Source organism: Perognathus longimembris, chromosome 5 (assembly GCF_023159225.1).
Source record: "Perognathus longimembris pacificus isolate PPM17 chromosome 5, ASM2315922v1, whole genome shotgun sequence".
In the NCBI taxonomy this organism is placed as follows: Eukaryota; Metazoa; Chordata; class Mammalia; order Rodentia; family Heteromyidae; genus Perognathus; species Perognathus longimembris.
In genome coordinates, this window is record NC_063165.1 from 71,894,329 (window position 1) to 71,915,009 (window position 20,681).

The following is a 20,681-nucleotide window of genomic DNA, read 5'->3' on the forward strand; positions in this document are numbered from 1 at the left end:
AAATGAACTGGTATCATTAATGTTCCTGAAAGATAATCTGCTTTATTTTTTAACATGAAGAGTAGTAGGGATGTTAAGAATTTCAGGTAGCAAATACAAGTAACAAAATCTGATTGGGTTCAAGTAGCATAGTTTAGTTGCAGGGGAATTGAAATGAGACAGATCTGGGATGATGTTGAACCAACTCAATGAGGAAATCTGATGAACTCCAGGTTGAGCATAAATGATAATATAAACTGAGAACAATCTATATTTTTTCCTAGATTTTCCAAATAGATGGTAAGGACAATACTATCAGCACAGTGGCATGGTGCAGAGAAGCCTTGCTAGGCCGCAACCCAGGCGTCACCACAAAACACTGTTTGGCCTGGATGACTATGAATAAGTTTACCAGCTTTCCACTCATGTGTTTCTAAATTTATGAAATGTAGGAAATAAAAATTCTACTTCCTAGGTTTATCATGGGAAGTTAGTAATGTTGCCTCTGAAAAGTGCTTACATAATTTTTCAGAATATAGTAAATGGCTAATAATAATGATATTAATAACAATTGCTATTATTGCAATTATTACTAGGAATAAGATGTGAAACAAAATGAAATAAAGGAGCCTAAAAAATTCAACACATTTCAGCTTTGTTAAGTTTAAGATATTTATCAGACACCCAGAACCAGAGATTGGAAGGCGCAAGGCCAAGAAATCGAAACTCCCGAGGAACTCTTACTCTTGAAGAGGCAGATTTGGCAATTATAGAAGTGAATCACTTCTGGGGCTGGGAATAGTGGCAAGAGTGCTTGCCTCATATACAGGAAGCACTGGGTTCGATTCCCAAGCACCACATATATAGAAAATGGCCAGAAATGACACTGTGGCTCAAGTGGCAGAGTGCTAGCCTTGAGCAAAAAGAAGCCATGGACAGTACTCAAGCCCAGAGTCCAAGGCCCGGGACTGGCAAACACACACACACACACACACACACACACACACAAAAAAAAAGTGAATTACTTCTATAGATGTGGTATTGAAAGCTGTGCATAAAATCCCTTAGAGAACTTTTTTAAGAGCAAGAGGAAGAAGTAATAACAGTTAATAACACGTTAGTTCTTAGAGGTCAGAAGAGGAGAGAGGACAGCCATGAATAAGGTAAAGAAGCAGAGAATGAGAAGAAATCCTGGATTGATGCTAAAAAGTCACCAGGAAAGAACTAGTTAACTGCGCTTTCAGCTTCAGAGAGATCAAGAAAGTTAAGAGCAGAGAAGAGACTAATTGAAGTGGCCTGGGGACTCTTGACAAAGGGTTTCCTCAGTGGGCTCTAGAAGTGGAAAGCAGAATGTCAACTCCTGAGGAAGCTTTGCTCAGTCTGGCACAGAGAAACCATTTTTACATTGTCCTGGTTATTTCTGTAGAACAGGCACAAATAACTATAAAGAAAATTAAAATTAAATTAAATTATTATCTATGTAACATATACTGCTTGTGTACATTTCCATTTATTTTAACCCTTTACTAGTAGGCAGAAAAGAGACCATATCAATCTTGGTTATACAACATCTTCAATAATTAGCAAGTTGCTTATGCATACCACTGCTGAATTGATAGCCAATGAGAGAATGCATTTAAGACACATTTTATTTGCTTTTACCCAGTACGCATATTAATGGCATGCTTACTTTCAGATTATTTCTATGTTTTGGCATAACTGAATAGTTGGCTTTGAAATAATTTGGGAATTATAATAGTTACCTGAAGTAATTTTGGAATTATAGGCAGGATAAAAATAATGAACAGTTTATTTTTCACAGGATCATTACCTATACTTTTTTCACTAAAAGCAAACAATGTCTCTTCTCACAGAGTTCTTTTCAGCATTCAATCAAAAATTGATTACTATCTAACTCTTATTAAAACCCAATTTGGACAACTGATACTGGAGCAAAGAAATTCAAGGGCCATGTTAAATGTGCATTGTTCTAAATTGTCTTTTAGATTCATTGTACTATTAGCAAAATTTCCACATATCTTAGCTCAATTTCAGTTGATTACTTCTTTACTGAAATGACATTCTAGAAGTTCTGATCATTTATTGTTATTTTATTGCGTTTTACAGAAGATAACTGTAAGTAATCACATACTAAAGATATCTTAGCATCTCCTTATAAAGTCTACTATAAAACACCTACATTGCTCTATGTCGCAAGTTAAACTAACACCCTATATTGTGGTGAAAGGAAATATTATTTATATATTTCTCTCTTTAATAGTATATTTCTTTTATAATATTAAAATAAGAAGTATAATAATGAATATTACTAAATTCAGTGCACTATCATTTCTTCTTGCTCCTTCAATACAAGAATGTGTATTGTTGTTCTATTTGATTTTTATAACCTGTTGTGTGTGTGCACTTGTCACAAATTATCCCCAAGTTTTCAAAGTAGAAGAAATATGAATAAAGAAAAAAAGAGAAGAAAAAATGCCCTTCTCACTTCCTTATTTTTATCATAGAGACAAACCATTATTCGTGGTCTTGTCAATTCAATGAAGATATTCTGGACTTCAAGGACAGATTGGCTCTTTTATGTCTCAAGATCACATTTAAACCCATACAAAGGCATGATCATCATATAAAATTTGGTGTTTGATTATTCTGTTGTTAAACACAACTTTACATTTGAGATTTTTCTCTTCTTTTATTTATTTATTTGTTTATTTATTTATTTTTTTTGGCCAGTCCTGGGGCTTGGACTCAGGGTCTGAGCGCTGTCCCTGGCTTCTTTTTGCTCAAGGCTAGCACTCTGCCGCTTGAGCCACAGCGCCACTTCTGGCCATTTTCTGTATATGTGGTGCTGGGGAATTGAACCTAGGGCCTCATGTATACGAGGCAAGCACTCTTGCCACTAGGCCATATCCCCAGCCCTCTTCTTTTATTTTTTGTATCCTTGTTTATAACACATGAGGTTAGGTATTTAAGACAAATAGGAGCAAAAGTAATACAAAAAAACAAAATTTAAATGGTGAAACAATGGATTGCTTGAGAAATTACACTTGCTTGTTTTGTCAAATTAAGAATGTTTACATTGACTTCAGAAACTCTCTCTGATGATACATATTATAATTTAATATAAATAATGACTGCTACACCTTCATCAGTCTATGATATTCTACACTTTGTTTCTTTTCTATTGTTCTATTTTTTCTTTGTATTTATCACATGACTAAGTGAATTAATAGGCACATATTATAAGTATAATGTAAAAGATCAACTATTATTCTTCATTGTTTATTTTCCTCTCAATTAAACCAAAGGTGCTTTAAAACTAGGGACAGTGTTGTTCTCAGTATTCCTTGGAGGAAGTTCAGACTGCTGACTGAGCTTCACCATTAGGATGACTGAGGACACAGAAGTACTAATATTAGAAAAACTCAAAGTATTACTAGCACTAGCCAGAATTAACAAATCCCTTTAACCAAATGTAACAAAAAATAAATTTAGTTCATTCAAGTTGCTATGCTGTGATGTTAACCAAGAGCTGAAGATGAATTATCCCTACTTGACAGTATGAAGTAAACCAAATGTAATTCTTCAAATACAAGTGAATGGGGACCAGGCTTCCAAACAGTTTTTCATGAGTGTGTAATATAGATATCCTAAGTAAAATACATAATTAGCAATTTGTATCAAACTTATCAAATTATCAGATAGACAGTACTTGTAAAATACTTCAAAATTTTGTAAAATAAATCACGAGCTTGAATTCTGAATTGCATAATTGCCTCCAAAATATGTATATCCAGAAAAATATCATTAAACTATACCTGCTGATAATTTTTTTGTTTGCCTAAGTGAAAGCTTGTTGTGGTGGTAAAATATTCTTTTATATTATGATTTGAATAGTATCTGTTTGCAGGAATATTTAGTGCCGAGTACCCCATCAAACTGTGAACAATTGATATTATTCTCTCTTCCAGATCCTGCTCATAAGAATACACAATTTCTCTGATTGTTTAGAATCACAACATTTAGTAACAGCTATTTTCCTCTTTGAAAACATAGTGAAGATTGTGTATGGGAAGGAGGATGGGAGAGAATGAATGAGAATTTTTGTCTAATTGAAGTAGATTGTCTGCACATATGGATATACATGGACATGTCAAATAGAATCCCGGATGCATATCTAATTGATGCTAACAAAGAATGTGTAAAGATAAAAGATTGAAAAAAGAATACAGCATCAAAGTATTTTTCCTTAAGTTACCAACCTATTTTATTTTCTATACACTGGAATAATAATAATCACCCAACTAAAAATTATGAGAAGTACATTTTAAAGGACTATAAACACGATGTATTAAATAGATATGCACATGCTGAGCGAGGCAAATGTGAAATGTGTGTGAAAAGGTAACTAGCAAGAAGTCAGAGAAAGCCTAAATGGTCAGTGCAGGAGGCAGAGGAGGGTCACTGGGAGTTGTAAGGGGAAGCTGGAGAAGCGAGGTCAGAGGTAGAATCCTCCAGCTCCTGGCCTCTTAGTCAACTTTACTAGTGGCTTTCCTTATCACAGCCATATAGTATTTACAAGGGGGGAAATCAGATACCACACAGTCATAGAAGTTATTTATGTTATCACTCCAGAGGAAACCCCAAAGAAGATTTTTAAAATGTATTATCTTTAAGTACTTGTAAAAAGGAGTTTCAATTCAGCATATCAATTAATGAGTACAATGCATCTTGACCAATGTACATTGATCGATGTCAGGCTTCCATCATTCTCACCAAACTATTCCAACACCACCTATCCCCTCATGTTACCAGGATCTATTTGACATACATACATTGAGTGTTGTGGCTACATTTGTCTACTGTTCCTCTTGCCATTTATTTGCCCCATTCCCTTTAAACCCCAATTCTCACAGAGATGCATGTCTCAGCTTCCTGATACTCAGTAGGTTAAACTAGCCATATATTGTTCAACAAGAAAGTCCCCACCTCAAGCACCATACTTTACTCATTTTGATTGTGTATACATTCATATGACAATATGCGTGCATGTGTGTTTACATTATATCTAACTTCCACATATGAGACAAAATACATGCTCTTTCTGTCACCATTTCCCGGAAAATATATTATTCTTCCTCATAGATGAATAAATTTCTAATGTGTTTATTATACATGTAATTTTATTACTCATATGAATATAAAATTTTATATAATTGCATACTGCACATGCAATATAATTATATATAATATGATTATTGTAATGTCATATAATCACATATACAATAATTACAAATAATGTGTATACAACATTTTCTTGATTCATTTCCCATCTAGGGCATCTAGGCTGTTTCCATATCTTGGTTACGAAAAACAGAGTAGAACTGAATACAGATGTGCAAGCATCTTTATTATAAAAGTGGCACTGCTGGATCATGGGACATTACTAGGGTAGTAGTTTCATTTCTAGTGTTTTTGAGGTATCTGCATACTGCCACAAAAAATTTTAATGGAGAATCTGATCTGTTTTCCTGAGATCATCTGAGCAATGCTATTAGAAGAGGCATTTTATTTTTCTTTATGCTGCTTCTATTTTGAAATTTGTAATTTCTTTAAACATGAGATGCTTTAGGTTGGACTGTTTAAAAATTATAGGGGTATGAATTGTGTAGCTGAATTGTTATTAAATTTGTACTTATCACAAAAAAATCAAAAGATGTAACTTATATGCTTTCCTCACTTAAGGGAAAATATCAGACTTATTTGTCTGCCCCTTGTGTCAGCACAATTGTATTATAATTCTGTAACTTGCATATTGGAGCTTGGAATTAATTTCTTTCACAACAACACACCTGAACTGAATAGAATTCAGGATTTCTTCTGATGTAGGACCAAACCTTTTCTCTACTATAATTTTAAGAATTTATTCAAGTAAATACTTGACAGCAATACTTTTGGATCACATGTTGAAGAAAGCTTGGCTTACCTTGTTAATGTTAAGTATGTTGTTTACAACACCATAAAATTCTGAAGCTCTCATTGTGATGGTTCTGTGTGACTCGTTGTTGGTATTGATTAATGTGTGCCACTTATGGGAAGGTTGCTGAAACAAAGGTTCTGGTAATTTCTTTTTCATGAACTAATCCACTTAAATACATTTCATAAGGCCCAACACATATCTCTGGAAGAAAGTGGTGATCAGAATCCATTCATTCTAGAATTAATGTCCTAAAATATGAATAAAATGATTCACATCCACTTTTGCACTTTGTCATCTTGAGAGAGCACTATAGAATAACATTGGTTGATTTTGACTGGTGGTTAAGAGGAATACTGGAGCTACTACAGATAAAACGAGGGTTGCCGGCACAAATATCAACAACCAAGAAACCCATCCACACCAACAGTTTAGTATTATACAGACCAAACACTTGGTTGTGTTCTTCTTGTGTTTAGCATGTTAATTTGTAGTACCACAATCCTAGCTGCAGTTTGAAATTTAGGCATGAATATATGACTCACAATGGATCAATGCCAACTTCACACCAGTTCAAAATACATCAGAAACAAAAGAAAAAGAAAGGAAACAAGTAAATAAAAAAGAATGAACAAAGCTTTGACTACTGTAACAATGAAGTTCATTTTGTGGAATTGTGCTACACGTGGACATAACAAATAAATAAAAAAGGAAGTATAAGTACTTTTAAAATAAAATTCATTTCTATGACTAATAAGATGTTTAAATCTTAAAATTTTCACCACTATTGGCATTTAATTAAAAACTGTCAGCTTGAAAACTAGGCATAGCTCAGGAGTTACAACTTAAGATATTCAAGAAAATAAGAGAGTAATCATCAAAATAAAAAATAATAAACAATTTTATCATTGAAATGAAAAGCATTGTAGTTATTGAAAGCTCTCATATGAAAATGTTTCATAAGGATACAAATAACAACACTTAAGAATAAATGTGAGCATATCTATACATCTTCCAATATGCATAGTGTCTCTTAGTGACAAACACCCTTAGTATTGCACATTAAAACAACAACAACAGCTGAAACAATGTGTAATTCCACCCTGAAGTGGAACTAATGTCTATTGCAAGAGTACTACAAACATGTTTATGCCTGTATTGAAATAACTACTGCAATCCAAATTTCAAAATAGCAAACTAGATAAGACTTCACAATCATATTGTTAAAGATTATCCTTCCTGGATACATATACACTTGATTATAAAAATTAATCATATTACATTTGTGAATAAAATAAATATAGAATTATAATTACATGAGAGTAAGGAACCTGGTGAAATATATAATATTATAAATGATTATCAAGGAGCATATAATTATATTTCTCTTTCAAAATATTTTAGAATAAAACAATGAAAGAGTGATATACCTCTTTGTCAAACAAAATGATAAATTATACCTCAAAGTGTGTAGGATGGAATGAAATCTTGAGAATAATTAACACTAAAGAATTGAATCTTTCATGGATGAATTGTGATCTTTTATTAAATTCTATTAACTAAAATAGAACACATGAGGCTTTTTAATGATATAGTGAATTTACTCCTAAAACTGTGCCAATGTTATAACAAATTTAGATTGGTAAAACAGCAAAGTTTATCTTTATCAATTAGTTTTTCTATTCTGAATGCCTCCCTCAGATTGCATGAATGGATATTCTTCCAATAATACTTTCTATACTTTATTTTTCAAACTTGGAATCTCTACTTTGACTTTTATTTTCTGGAAACCATATCCATGAATGGACTCTCCATCACCTTATGAATTCAATGTATGATTTTCAGAATTAAAGAGAAAATGATCCTACAGGGTAATGAAAACCAATGATTTCCCAAAACCAGTCCATACACTGCATATGCCGGAAGAAAACATGAACTTTCTTCTAAATTCATGGTAAACCTCAGGCAAATTTATAACATTGTGAGAGAGAAGGAGGGGAGGGAAAGGAGGAGGGAAAGAGGGAGGGTGGAAGGGAGGGAGGGAGGGAAGAAGGAAGGAAGGAAGGAAGGAAGGAAGGAAGGAAGGAAGGAAGGAAGGAAGGAAGGAAGGAAGGAAGGAAGAAGGAAGGAAGGAAGGAAACAAAATCTGTCCAGAGACGTTTTAGTAAGGCCTTTCTTGGATCTGTTTAGCAAATACAGGAAGTTATTTCTGCAACAATGCCAATTGTTACATTACCTGTCAGTTTCACAGTTGAAAATCTTCCCTGGTGGTCCATACATGATGCGTGAGCATTTATAAAACTCCTTGGAACCATCAAACAGTTCAATTCCCAAAAGTCATGGAGCATAGCACAAGAGTTAAAGCCAAGCAACACCAAAGTCAAAAGAGAACTATCACATATTTAAACGACTAGTGATAAGAGAGAAAAAGAAGATTCCTTACCAAGTACCCCAAGTCGGTAGTTGACTGTGATGACAATCACATTGCCATAGCTTGCCAAGACACTCCCATCGTATAAGTTTCCAGTACCTTCCATATATGAGCCTCCATGGATATACACCATCACTGGCTTCGGACCCCCACTGTCCCGAATATCTGAAAAACAAATGATTGCCAATTGTTCTTATCCTCAAAAAAGAAAAAAAAAAAAAAAGGAAACAGAGACTACAGTTTTCCACTTTAGGGACAAGAGGGAGTGATTTTAATATAGGTTTTTAAATTGCTGTTTTTCTTAGAGTGTTTCTTAAGCAACTCATATTAAGTGCTACTGAAGAAAAGAGCAATAGGCTTCCATTGTTTACTATGTGAAATTTGTTTTCAAGTTAGAAAATAAATTGCAAAATGTGGTCAAATGGAAAAGTACAAATTTTAGTGCATTTTGATTGATTCCTGAAGTGGCAGTTACACTTAAAATAAAATAAAAAAAATAACCACGACTTTCAAAGGACTTATCAGTGTTACAGATCTCACAAGGAATTTATGAGCCAGAAACTAAGGAAAATGATATCATTGTTATTGTGAACAAAACAACTGGTTTTTATACCTCTTATTTACTTGTAGAATTTAGTATCAAAGGCAACATGATTGATGACATTAAGTCATTTGTGCTCCTGATTCTGAACATAATTATAGTATTTTATGATTCATTGCAAGAATTCTAATGTTACAGTTTAAGTATCATTGAATGAAGTTTGACTGAGTAAAGTCATGTATATGAATACCAGTTATTGTTGCATTCGTGGAAATGTTATTTCATTGTGGTTCTTTACAAATCCAGGCCAATTCATTCTTCCCACATACCTTAACATTTGGGAGAACAACAAAATACATTTTTTCTTTACTTCTTCCTGTAGCTAATGTACTCCTCATACCCGTACTCTAGTCTGTGTTCTTAAACAGGGAGTCATAAGACACAGAAAGCTAAGTTCAAGTACAAAATTCAGTATAGTCTGATGTTGAGATCTTTTTAATTCCAAATATCAGCCTAATGCAATTGATTTTCTAAGATCTGTTGACCAAAGCTATAGTGTCTTTAAGGCTGTAGAATAAAGGGAAAAAGAAAAGCAAGACAATATTAATTAGTGCGAGATGTGTACAGACTTCTATAAAAAATAGAACACAAACCTAACCTATATATTGGTTCTACCATATAATTTAAATATTATATGTGTGTATGTGCATGTATAGCTATGATTATGTGTAAGAGTAAAATATTACTGTTATATGTAATCCATGTTCTCTTTAATCCAATTACACCAAGTATATTTCTCTTATATCTACATTGAAATTATCATTTATAAATGTAGTTTATTTTTACTTTAGTTTTTTATTAACTTTTCATTATCTTTAAGTACTTCTAGTTTATGTAATTCATGAATACATATGCATCTTGATCAATGTCACTTCATCTATCATTCCATCCTCTCCTAAAAGTATAGTTTTCATTCCTTAGTTTTAGACTATTTTTGCCTTTTATCAAGTTAAAATCTCCTCTGACTTTAATAGTGAAACACAGCCTTTCCAAATGGACTCGTACACAAATTTACTTGAAAGATATGGCAATTATTTAGTCTATTTTATATTTCCTGAAAACAAGGACTAATTTAAACATATCAGGGTTTTTTGGCTGGGAAAATAAAGTGACTTCTTAAAAAAATGCTTTTTAGAATCAGAATTGCAGCTTAGTTAGCTTGTCTAGATTTTCAATTTGAGAAACTGACTCCTGGCAGATATTAAAGACTTTTTTTAAGCCTTTAAATTGACTTAATACCAGTGTATAAACTTGCAGGCACGCCTCCCCCACCCCCGCGGGTGTACTCCAGAAGAATGCCTTGTTTCTAAATACTTAGAGGAGGATGCTTTGACAAAGAAGTCATCGGCTAGACACAGCTACATTTAAGAGGGAAACCTACATTTATTTTCTCCTAGAATGTCTTTGAATGTAAAATGGTATTCTCTCCCGTGTAAAGATTTGGGGCTTGTGAAGATGTCAAATCTACATGAAGTGTTCCTTTTGAAATTGTTAAAACTGTGCACCTCAAATGCCTGTTTGTTGCATAGAGCTTTAGCTTCATATTCTCCCTAGTCTGGATGGCAATGGAGAAGCAATAATAAATTATTAAACTGAAATCATTAACTGACTGTTCACAGCAGACATTGTACTCTGCTAATTGTATGCTTGGAGGTAACACAGAGGGAGGCTGCTTCAGAATTCTTCTTTAATTAAAATTACATAGAATTACAAAGCGCCAACTGTGAGCAGTAATGAAATCTTGATAGAACCATTCGGCTCACCTGGAAAATAATGTAGAGCCACATTGAGAAGACATGCCACATTTTATACCTAATAACAGAAAAAAAGTGGACATTGTCAGAAAATACTCCATATATGACAAAAGAATCGAGGATCTTTTTTTTTTTTAGCAGAGCCTTTTTATTTTCCTTTGAAAGTAGACTTGAAAGAATTGCATCATGATTGGCTTAATTCTAATTTTTAATTTGTCTTTTCCATCTTTTCAAAGCTTTCAGTCTTGTCTCAGTTAAAAAGTTCTTTTCCAGAAGGTTCTATAAAATTTTAAAGCTGTGTGCTTACAGAAAAAAAAATTATGTTTGCTTGGAGGGACTTTGAACTTGATGCTGTACAGAGCATTAAATAGGTAAAATTCCTGGATATTAGTATCCTCCGTACTGTTAGGATATACTGGGAAACTTCATAATCTTTGGAAATCATTTTTATTTTATTTTTTATTTTTTTGCCAGTCCTGGGCCTTGGATTCAGGGCCTGAGCACTGTCCCTGGCTTCTTTTTGCTCAAGGTTAGCACTCTACCACTTGAGCCACAGCGCCACTTCTGGCTGTTTTCTATATATGTGGTGCTTGGGAATCAAACCCAGGGCTTCATGTATATGAGGCAAGCACTCTTGCCACTAAGCCATATTCCCAGCCCATCTTTGGAAATCATTGAATGTAAAATAAACGGAACGAGGAAAGGATTTTATCACACTGATTTATCTTAAAGAGAGAGAGAGCGCGAGAGAGAGAGCGCGCGCGAGAGCGAGAGAGTGTGTGTATGTGTGTGTGTGTGTGTGTGTGTGTGTGTGTGTGTGTGTGTGCTCATATTGGGGCTTGAACTCAGGACCTGAGCACTGTGTCTTAGACTTTTATGTTTTAAGCTAGTGCTCTACCACTTAGGGAGCCACAGTTTTACTTCCAACTTTTTGGCTGTATTGCAAAGTATTTCATGGGCTTTCCTGGCCAGGACAGCTTTGAATAATGATATTCAGATCTCAGTCTCCTGAGTAGCTAGGACTATAGGTGGGAAATTGTAATCATACTACATAATCATACTGTATTACATTTTATATTATAACTAATATAAAATGCAAATAGTTCGTATGATATAAATTTACTTTCTCTGAAAGATGTTTATGAGTAAAATGGATACAGCAGTGAACTAACATTGATACTATCTGTTAATACTATAATTTTAATGATCATTTAGTGGATATTTGTCTTCCGTTGAATAAATATGAATGTACTTTAGTAATTTATATTGTATTTTTAAAATAAAATTATGTTAAATGCTGTCTCTTTAACCAACTCAGCATAATGTTGGAAATAATGTGTAAATTTAATCTAAGATTTTTTTTCACTTTTCCCTAACAGCTCCTACTGACTTTACTAAAATTATCAGAACGCTCTCAGGGATCTTAAAAAACAGCTTCGTTTCAGTAAAAACCAAAATGGTTCATTAAGAATGGCTTATTTTCTATTATTTCTAACATTTCAAGCCTTGGCAAACATACATAATTCTAAGTACTGGAATGCTCAAGGGGAAAAAAATCTCTGTTGCTGATTAGTTTTCTTGTAAATTTTTAGGGAATTATTTTAATTAAGTTTTGAGGATAATGAAACAACCAATTTGTTCTGAGTAGAAACTTGGGTTTTAAACTTTAGGAACAATCTCATTCTGCCTATAAACCTAAATATTACACCATCATAGCAAGAGTCAATAGGTCTAGTGTATTTATTATTATTTTGTGCCTGACAAGGTTTGGGAGACAATTCCCTTTAACAGTTGTGGTGAATGATTATTAGTCATATAACTCTTTAAATATGTTTATGGGTTTCTTCCTTCTTAAAGACTCATAAAGTGGGTAATTGGCTACATCTTTTCATCCTAACAGTTTAAACTTGTGAAGCATTGCCTCAATTAAATCTTTTTCTGATTCATAAAAGGATATTTCAGACTTCCGAGAAGACGTTTTAGTGACTCCCACTCGAATTTTTATTGGCCTCAGTTATCATTCAGAACCACCCAAATTATGTAGAACTCATGGCTTAATTTGTGCCTGTTGAACTGGATATAATATAGAGGCATATTTTTAGTTAAAATATACACAAAATCTACAGAGCATCTTTTCCAGTGTTCAATGTAGAGTGTACCATTACATTCAGATAATAACATGTTAACATTGTATTCTTATCAGGATATTTATTTTAAGTCTTAAAATCCCTATACTAACTTGGTAGAAATCTGGAGTGTTACTTCAGTCTATTTATACATTTATTTTTATTTTTTGTGCTGATCTTGGGCTTGGACTCAGGGCCTGTGTCCTACATGTACTTGAACTTATTTTATTCCACAATAATAATATACCACTTCAGCCATAGCTCCACTTCTAGACTTTTTGTTCGTTAATTGGAGATATGAGTACCATGGACTTTGCTCACTAGGCTGTCTTCAAACTGCAATCCTCAGATCTCAGCTTTCTGAATAATTATTATTACAGGCATGAGCCACAGGTTGCAAGATTAGACTACTCTTTTTAAAACAACAGAAAGCTTATATACTTATATTAATAACCAATTGAAAATGGTACACTTATGTTTGATCTAGAGATGGTAAGAAGAAGATGGCAGCGACCCACAGAGTTGAAATGAGTGGTGGTTTCTGGTGAGAAGTGTTCTCTAAGGCTTAAGCAAAAAACAGGTAGAACTTAGTGAATGTCTCAGAGCAATAGTGGAAATGTTTCTGGAAGCAGGGAAATTGTAAACATTTCAAGAAATAATAGAGAATTTCATGAAAATAGTCAAATAACTAACTTCAGAGTAAAAGAGTAAAAAAGAGTATTATATCAAATAATTTATGTCCTTTGCTTTACATCCAGTGCAGGGATTCAACAACTGGAACAAATTAAGTGTGAAAAAATATACGTAATTTTTATTCACCTCCACCTCTACAAAATCATTCTAAAAGAATTGAGTAGAGGATATTCAGATCTTTCTACAATTTCCTTCTCATGGGCTATTTATCTGAATCCATCTTTCTTCTCTTTCATAACAATTATCCAATAAAAAAGAGAAGAGCTAAATGAACTAGAAATGGATGGTTCAACGTTCTATATTTTAAAGCATTAAAAAAATAATTGATTTGATAAGTCTTGTGATAAAGTGGTTTAATACTTAACCAGACTACTCCCTGTCAATTTTAATAGGAGTTTAGAATATTTTTAATGGCTAAATAAAAATGTTAAATGTGCTTCAAAGCATGTCTGTTAAGTAGATTCATGTTTACAGGGTTTAACTGTGGCTGCTTGGGGACGTGTATTCTAAACATGTAAATATGATGTTTATAACTTTATAGCAAACTAAGAAATACTGAATCATATTAAAACAGCAAACAAAATATTTTGAAAATAGGAAGATGATGTATTTCAAACTTGTGACTACATTAGCATGTTTTCAAGTTTACAAAGATACACACTGAGCTCTTTTACTCTTTAATTATTGTTTAGGTAAGAAATATGGAGAAAGTATGATTTTCAGTGTTCAACAAATTCTAAAGCCTGAAAGTAGCCTCTTTTAGATCACTGGGAACTATAACTGTGCTCTAAGAAGCCAATCAATCTTTTTTTTTTTTTAATATGCCAAATGCCTAGTGCTATTTAAAAAAAGATCAAATTTCATGTTGTTAATTTGTTTATTTTAATCCATTTAATAGTCTTCAAAATAATGTCTCTTTGGCAGATACATGCTATATTTCAAATATTAGTAATTGTTTTACATTTAATCTTTAATGTATTGCCAGTGTGCAAATGAAACTTGCAATCAAATATAAATTTCTATTAAAATATTAATATCAAATGTAATTCTCTATTGCAAGGGGGTTTACTATGTCACAATAAAAAGAAAAAATAAAGCAGTGCAGATTGTTTAGGAAAGAGTCACTCACACCCTTAACCTATAACTTATTCAACTAGCAATTCTGTTAACAGGGGTATAGAATATTTTATTAAAAACACATTATTAATAGCTTTAAGTGATTTAATTTCTAGGTTTGGTAAAATCAATAAATCTGGGATTGTCAGTTTTATCAGAGTTATATCTATGGTAACATCAAAAAAAGAAAAAAACTGGGTCTTGGTAGCTCATGCCTATAATCCTAACTACTCAGAAGGCTGAGATATGAGGATCTCAGTTGCATGATAGCCTGGGAAGAAAAGTTCTTGAGACTTTTATCTCAATAAACTACTAAGAAAAAGCCTGTGGCTAAAGTGATAGAGTGGTAGCAGTGAGCCAAAGCAGGTTAGAAACAAGCCAGGCTCAGAGTTCTTGCCCCGGGATTGGCAATAAATAAATAAATAAATAAATAAATAAATAAATAAATAAATAAATAGAAAATTGACATTTGACATGGAACCCAAATGACCTTTAAATACCACGTAAGAACATAAAGAGAAAGACATGTAACAAATCTACTGATTTTGAGGTTTAGAAAATATATCAGAAATATATATCATAAGAAAAGGGAAATCATTTTGATATTAATGAAGTAGGAAATATTTTGTTGCTTATGAATGACCACACTTTGAAAATCAGAATATATTATTTGTTAGTCTAGTAAATATTTTCCTTTATAATTTAAGGGGTTGCCATTTAATCATGCTTTTTGTTTTTTAGTTATTTATTTATTTATTTGGCCAGTCCTGGACCTTGGACTCAGGGCCTGAGCACTGTCCCTGGCTTCCTTTTGCTCAAGGCTAGCACTCTTGCCACTTGAGCCACAGTGCCACTTCTGGCCATTTTCTATATATGTGGTGCTGGGGAATTGAACCCAGGGCTTTATGTATACAAGGCAAACACTCTTGCCACTAGCCATATCCCCAGCCCCTTAATCATGTTTTTTGAAAGCATTGATAACCTTTATCTAAAATAGCTCTTTAAAACTCCTAGCACTTAATTGGTTGCACAATATTTATTCCACAATCTGAGTAGGTGTTACGTAATTTACTGTTTGTTTTTTTTTATTTAGAAAACATTTAAGTGAAGAAACAGAAAACAGTATTTTTAAGTGGAAAACATATTGCTCAAGAAACACTTTTTTTCAGCTTTTAGTTTGACTTTTATTTTTACTGGGCATGGGCTCCTTTTTAAAACAAATGCTGGATGCAAAAATGAACACACTTTGAAATAGTGGTTGAAATATTTACACAGATTAGAAAACATGCAAATGGGCACAGAGACTATAAGGGAAAGATTGTTAGTTCAAAGGATGTGGACAAATTTGTCAAAATGTGGGATGCAACATATCAAAAGTCAGTTCAAGAAAAGAAAAAAAAATGCCCCTCTCTTTTAAAAACATTTTAATGGTTGGCATCAAAATGTAAAACTTAACATTCAATTTTTATAAAAAATTAAAATGTATATTTATGTGCTACAAGCAAGAAGACAAAACACATCAAAAACGGGAATTTAAAACAACTCTTCAAAAAAAAAATAAGACAAGAAGAAAAAAATAGGAAAGTGTGGAAAAAGTGATTGAGGCCCTGGTCATGCAAATAGTTGGTGGAAAAAATACCTTCATCTTCGGCACCGTCATTATCACCTAAATCATCTGTGTGTTTCTTTGTAAGGGGACCTAGGATCGAGAATGGAGAAATGGAGGGAAAAAAAAAGACAATTCAAGAATAAACAAGACTGAGGGGGAAAAAATAATTCTAAGTACTAAAATTCTCAAGAGTATTTCCAAAAAGAATAGGGAAGTGATGATATCATAGTTGATCATTTTTGTTTAAGAAAAAAAAGCACCCATTTCCCCAAAATATCTCACACATTTGATCTGTGAACACACTCAGTACAAAAAAGTACACTATGGTTTGAAATTTTAGTCAAAAGGGAAAGAAATGATTTTCTTAAACACTCACTTTATACAAAAAGTAAACAGTTTTATTAGCTGTAAGAGATTATTCAGTGTCTTTTTCTAATTTTAATTGGCAACAACAATAAAGAAAGTAAGTCATATTCGTTCTTCAAACTTGGGACAAGATAATAACATTAGGGAAAATAGAGATATGAACATTTTTAGATTATTCATTTTTCTGTTTTTTTTTCTTCTGTTTTTGTAAAAGCATTAACACTTGGGTTTTACACATTTTAATTCATATATTTAAAAAAATGTGACTTTTCAAAATTACTTGTCATTACACAAATATTCGCCCATGTGTTTTCATTTAAAGATTAGCAGTGGATTTAAAACATTTGCCACCTGCACAAATGTATCAACATTTAATCGCATCACTTGGCAGGAAAAGGAACCATCACTAGAAATCAGTGGTTAGATACTAAGGTAGTTAAAGAGTCAGGGCTTATACTTTATAGTCAATTTTGAGATATAATGGAAATAAGCCCTCTTGTAATTTCATGCCCGTTTAGTTATTTATAATAGAATTGTGTTTTAGATGAATAATTATATTAAAATACTGTGAATGTTTAATAAATGTTTTATTCTTAACAATATTAATTTCCTAGAATAAAGGAGCAAGCCAAAGGGGAAGTCAAAGGGCATATGAAAGTAATTTTAAGTGTCACATAATAGACATACTCAGTACACAGAAAAAGCAACTAAAGCCCCCACATTCTCTTTTCATTTCCACAACCATTTAATTTATATGACATTTCATAATTCTCATGCAAAAAGCAATCACAAACACAGGACACTCAAGTTAAAAGACAGCCAATGACAAAGCAATAAGCAAGAGGATTTTGTCATGCGTTAAAACAAGAGTCAGAGAAAAAAGAGAAAAGTCATGTGTTGATTTAAATAATCTAAACATAAAGAAGCAAGCATTAACTTTAAGCATACTTGGTAGGAAAGGATGTTAGACATTTTGAGAAAGACTGCTAAGTCTTTTCAGAGATTACTCTACATTGTTTGTAATTCAAAACTAAACCTATTATAACAACCTTCAAAGAATGAAAACACCATCTCAGAAATAGAAGGAAAATAAAAAGTCAAACACAGCAATATTTCATCAACTCAGAGATATGGCTTTGAAAAACATCAATAACTAGCAGAGATTAAAATATTGGGAAGTGAAACTTGATCATTGTAATTGAAGGATCCCTTCAAAAGAGTACTTCAACTGTAAGGTCACGGTTTCAAGATCATTCAAAATAATGACATTAGAATTATACACAACCAATTAAATTATACACTTTTTAAACGACATTGGCATATAATCATTCCATTGAGAAAACTTAGATGAAAGTAGTTTATCTTAATTACTACCCTGTTGCTATTTCACAGATTCCTACTTCTTCTCCCTGTGATATTGTTTCAGCACAAATAGCCCACTCAAGGTTATCTGATATTCATTGTAGCCACATTGGCAAACAGTTGTAAATATTTTCAAATTTAAATTAAAAATTGCTGAATCAGAATATAATACCTAAAACCACATTTGCAATTTTAAAACCTTATCCAAAATAGTAGACTTGGAAATTTATATTTCCAAGGTTTTTATGTTTCTGTAATTCCTTAAAGATTGAAAATTTCATGTTTCCCACATTTCTGTAATGAGGTTTTATTTACTGGTTAATAATACAAATTGAATTCAATAATACCTATTTTCAGCCCAAAACACTATTTCTGCTCCAATTTTCATTAAATTATTTAGTTTGTGGAAAAAACACTGATGGGATACTATATTTTTTTAATTTGGAAGTATGTGTAAAACCTCTCACAATTAAATCACTCTACTCATTTTGTTCTGGACTCTGTAAGATCTCTCTCTAAAACAATCCCAATAGCAGTGTATTCCTTTCCCTTAGTAAAGTATTCAAGCAATTTACGTGTTTTTCTATTGGAAATTATTCAGGTTCTGCAGCTATTGAGTCCATGTTTTTATATACTTCAATGCTTACAGAAATGTTGGCTCTTTAGCTTACAGGAGCTATGAGATTGAAAAGAGTGTTTTGTTAAACATGATCTTCTACGTCTTTGGCCATGGGATAGAGTTCTCAGTTGCTAGGTGGCTCTAGATGAGCCTGAGTAGAGACATTATGGGATTAAGATTGCACATACACAGGGTGAAATCTAAGAATGAGATGTTTGACTAAATTTTTGCTTTTACACAGGAAATGGTCTCTCAGCTCTTGAGGCATACTAATTTCATTCATACACACATACATACAGTAGCAAATCAGAAGAGTTAGAAACAGATATGAGTATTGATTTGGCATCATCAATGCAAGAGATGATTGTGACTATTGGACTTTTTTGGGAGGAAAAAAACTGGGAGGTGGGGGAAGAAGTAATGGGGACATGTACGCTATATAAACCTATGAAAACAGTAGAGTGATACCCACAGAAAAATAAATGGGGACAAGGATAAGAGCACAAAGAAGGAAAGAATGTGATCATAATACATTCTGTGCACATATGGAAATCTCACAATGAGGCCCTTTGTAGAGTCAATATAGACTAATTTTTAAAGAAGCCAGTTATCCAGAGTCCCCAACAAAAGTTACATAAATTGATATAGAAGTACATACACATCTTCATGATTAATAAGTAAGTAAATACATAATACATGCATACATACATACATACGTACACACCTCGGGCATCGTTAGCAAAAAGATTGAGTTACACCGACTAAAGAATTTATCGTGTTGGGGAAAAGGAGAATAAATGATGAACAAGGTGACTTTGATCAAGCTGAATTGTACTCACAAACTGGCATGTTGAATTTTAACCAGTTGGTTCAAAAACTTAAGGATAACAAAAAAGAAAGTAAAGAATTTCTATTATTGATACTATGAAAATTTTTGTTCCTACATAATATTCATTTGTTACTATAGTATGAATTCCAGCCATAGTTTACCAATCTCAGCCTATCAGGGTTTTCTTAATCTCACGAATTATTTATATATCTGATTGTTGAAAGCTCCCTGGGACGAAAAGGGCTAGTGAGAGATTTTGCATACATGAAGCAAGGATATAGATTTCCTTTATCTCTATGCCTAAAGACCCTGAGGATATATCTCATTGAAGAAGCAGGTTCAAACTGAGAAATTCATTGTGAGTTTCTTTGATGAAGTGCTCATGGAGTGACTACACTTTTGTGGATGGTATCAGCTGATGCTTACACAATTTCAAGATTTTTTTATTTCCTTTCCGGAAATAAACTAGTACATTGGGCTCCCTTCTTTCTTAACCCAGCAACTCTGGTTTCTTTTCACTTTATTCTAAAGTAAAACCTTATTGTTGTTGCTACTGATTTGTTGCTGTTGTTCTGGTATGTAATTAAGTGTGCTGAAACACTTACAATACAAAGCAAATACTGTGGGGTGGGGGAGGCTGATAATTAAATTTCTTCTGAAAAGTAGACCATTGCCTTTTAGGGACCCATGGAGTCCTCTGAGCTGAGCCACGGGGTTTTCCCAGGACACAACATGTGTCCTTTGAACAGGAATAATATTCAATAGCAACATTCCAAGGCCAACAGATGCTTCTTTTAAACATGAACTATTGCATTTCCAGTACCAGCAGTTTGTAGTGGGTATCTTCAAGCATTAAAATCGAAAGCAAATGAAACTACTAAAACCCGAATATAGAAGTGATTTATTCTACCTTGAAACTTGATTGGGTCTCTCCTCCCTGAGGAACACACACATAACTCTCATTAGAGTTAATAGGAAAGTAGACCTCATGTCATTTTGAAAGGGAGTGAGAGTAATTACGATATTTTATATCTCTCCTATAGGCAATAAATAGATTCAGTGGTGAAACAACAAGTCTAAGGAAGGTAACGAGAATTCCTGACCATGAACTCCGAACTCATTTAATTCCAACTCACTTCTTTTGTGATTAACTCAAGAATGACTCAAAAAAGTCCCTTACAAAGGATCTGTGAAGAAGCAT

General features: G+C 33.0%; 1 protein-coding gene across 3 annotated transcripts in view; it reads right to left on the minus strand.

The window, feature by feature from the left end:
• Positions 1–8,121: 8,121 nt before the first annotated feature.
• LOC125351968 (neuroligin-1-like) overlaps positions 8,122–20,681 on the minus strand; it is a 417,505-nt gene continuing 404,945 nt past the window's right edge. For all 3 annotated transcript variants that reach the window (XM_048347103.1, XM_048347102.1, XM_048347101.1), the window contains exon 3: positions 8,122–8,570. In XM_048347103.1, coding sequence (XP_048203060.1) covers positions 8,377–8,570 — 194 coding nt within the window. In that variant the 3' untranslated portion in view covers positions 8,122–8,376. The remainder of the gene's footprint in view (positions 8,571–20,681) is intronic.